At 41.6% G+C, this 2,625-nt stretch overlaps 1 protein-coding gene across 1 annotated transcript; it reads left to right on the forward strand.

Moving 5' to 3' along the window:
* Window positions 1-2,064: 2,064 nt before the first annotated feature.
* Window positions 2,065-2,423, forward strand: H257_08836 (hypothetical protein; the record flags this gene model as incomplete). Its single annotated transcript, XM_009834902.1, has 2 exons — window positions 2,065-2,285; window positions 2,393-2,423. The coding sequence occupies 2 exons, from the start codon at window positions 2,065-2,067 to the stop codon at window positions 2,421-2,423; spliced, it is 252 nt and encodes an 83-aa protein (XP_009833204.1).
* Window positions 2,424-2,625: the final 202 nt, after the last annotated feature.

The following is a 2,625-nucleotide window of genomic DNA, read 5'->3' on the forward strand; positions in this document are numbered from 1 at the left end:
ACACATACTACATGTAGTATTGTGCTTTTCATGCAGTTTGCCCGTTGTTTAACTGCGTTAAACAACCAGACGTTTAAAATAATATAAGCCCGATTGAAGATAAAACAACGCTAAACATAAGTTCTGCATTTCAGCAGAATAAAACAACCCTTTCTTTATTTCAGCTGCTAACTAATCGAGTTGCAGCACCAGGCCAACTTACGCCGTACAACAACCAGTTCATCACGATGCATACCGTATTAGGCTGTGAAATGGGAGTACTATACATCGTGTTGTCGTCTTGCCTTCCACGTACAGTGCTCAGGTTAGACCAGATCAAGAATTGTAGGTATGGCATAGCTTTGAATCATTGGACAGAGCGACGACTACATGTACTGTAGCCTAACTATATCCCTAACGTTATATACATTACTCGGAGTAGGTAATGTTAGTACTGTAGTGATCACGGATGGGAGGTCATGTATGTGGCCATAGCTCCTTCAGTTTCATTGCGTCAAGCACCTTGACATGTTGACGTAAAGCAAGTTGTTTGCCAGAATGAAAACGGCAAACAACTTGTTTTACGAAAGTTCCAGTAAAACCACCTTCAACCAACCAATCATCGCATTAGATGAAGTAACTTTAAACAACGAACCCAACCGTTATTCAAGTTACTTTAGACATTATTTAAGCCTGAGAAATTTTTAAACAATGAATTTAACCCTGGAATTGCCAAAAAAGGTGCAAAGCACAATACACATTTCAAGATAAAAAAGGTTATGCTAACAATAAATTGGTTATCAAAATGTGGCTACAAATGCTTAGACAGTACAGCTAATCGTGTAAATTGATACTTCGAAGTAATTGATAATTCGAAGTAATTGATAATTCGATTATGTATCTTGAAACTCAAATATCATAACGGATTCAGAAATTATGTGCATTCTACTCTGACGCCTACAAAAAGTTATCTTAAACTGGTTTTTTACAGTATTAACATCAGAGAAGCACATTAACTGTATTATGAATTACGGTACTTCGAAGTACAGTACCTCTTTATGGTATAGAAGGTGAAAAGGTGAGCTGAAACACTGTTCTGGAAATTATAACACTGCAGAACATAGTATAACAATTGATTTGTCCTCAAAACTTACTATAACGTGATTCATATCTGAGCACTCATGGTACATACAGTACAGCATAATTCCTTCATGGAACGAACGATGCCATTGTAACAACACACGTACTGGTACAGTAAGTAACATTATGAGAAAGCCCCCCAAAAATCCAGTGAAGTTAACTCGATTTTACCTGGTACTACTACTGTATCTATCCACACGTGTAGCTCCAGCATCGTGCAGGCGACAGTGCATACTAGTACACTGTACTGGGCTTTAGCTGGGCGCATCTCTACCTTCGTCTCATCTTCAACACCCAATCATTCCATTCTGGAGGATTTCTGCGGCCGAATACAGAAGTACATGCGACGGACGATAAAGTAGGCAAGTGAAAATCTACTATTATAATATCGATTTGTCGTTTTCTAACAACTGTTACAACAACATCAATCGCAACAGCTCCAACCTCACCAGAGCCTTCATCTTATAGCGTCCATGTTGGATTCAAATGCAATGCACTAACTTTCACCTAATGCATCATGCAAGGAAATGTATGTAGCTGGGCCTGTCAGTGGATTGACACGTGGAAGGTGTTACTCTTGACAGTATATTGCCCACTCGAATTACAACAACGAGATATTATAATAAGTAGTGCTGGATTCTTTTGGATCAGAGCGGATGTTTCGAGGATTCATCTGATTGGCTTTTTTAGATTTTCAAGAGCCAATCAAATGCCATTTCGTACCCAGGTGGAGGTGCAAGAATCAGAATCCAGCTCAATGGATCTTCTCTTTTTCGCTATTTTTACAAAAAGCTGAAGTACAGCAATTCAATTGGTTCATTTCGGCAAAACTTGGCTGTATATTGACCACTTCTGGTGCCAGGCTGTGAGCCAGGTGCAAAGGTGATTGAGGGTCGCTGGTTACGACGACAATGCTCATTATTCAATTGGCTTTGCTTGTACAACATGGGAGAAGGGATCATGAAGAGCTCTGAAGGTTTCGCCTGGATGTGGGGCACCGCCCTCGTGTGCTTCATCGGCATCGGGTACTTCATGTGGAAGAAGAAGCAAGAACTGCTCACGGCCACCGCCATTGGCCGCGTGCCGTCGGCAACCAACGTCGAAGAAAACAACGTGTATGTGCCCAGTGCGACCCCCGTAGCCACCGCCGTGCCTGCCAAGGTTGTGTAAATGAGTCGTCCTATTTTATCGCGTATAATACAACAGGTTATGTGAGTCGCGATGGCCTTTCTCGGTTGTACGAACATGGAATCACGGATTCTGCGTTCTGCAGAGGCTTCCATTTCTCATACACGTACTCGTAGTCGACACAGCTAATATGTGTATGTACGCGGCCCACATGAATCTGTCCTTCATAGGATGGGAAGGAATACTACTACCACAGGGGGGGGGGGTCATTGTACACTTTACCAATACGTGCAAGTTGATCACCGCTAAAAGTTGAATGAGATCGAGGATATGAATTATATCCATCGATCGATGAAAACACCAGAATATCCGATCGAG

Source organism: Aphanomyces astaci (assembly GCF_000520075.1).
Source record: "Aphanomyces astaci strain APO3 unplaced genomic scaffold supercont1.20, whole genome shotgun sequence".
NCBI lineage: Eukaryota > Oomycota > Saprolegniomycetes > Saprolegniales > Verrucalvaceae > Aphanomyces > Aphanomyces astaci.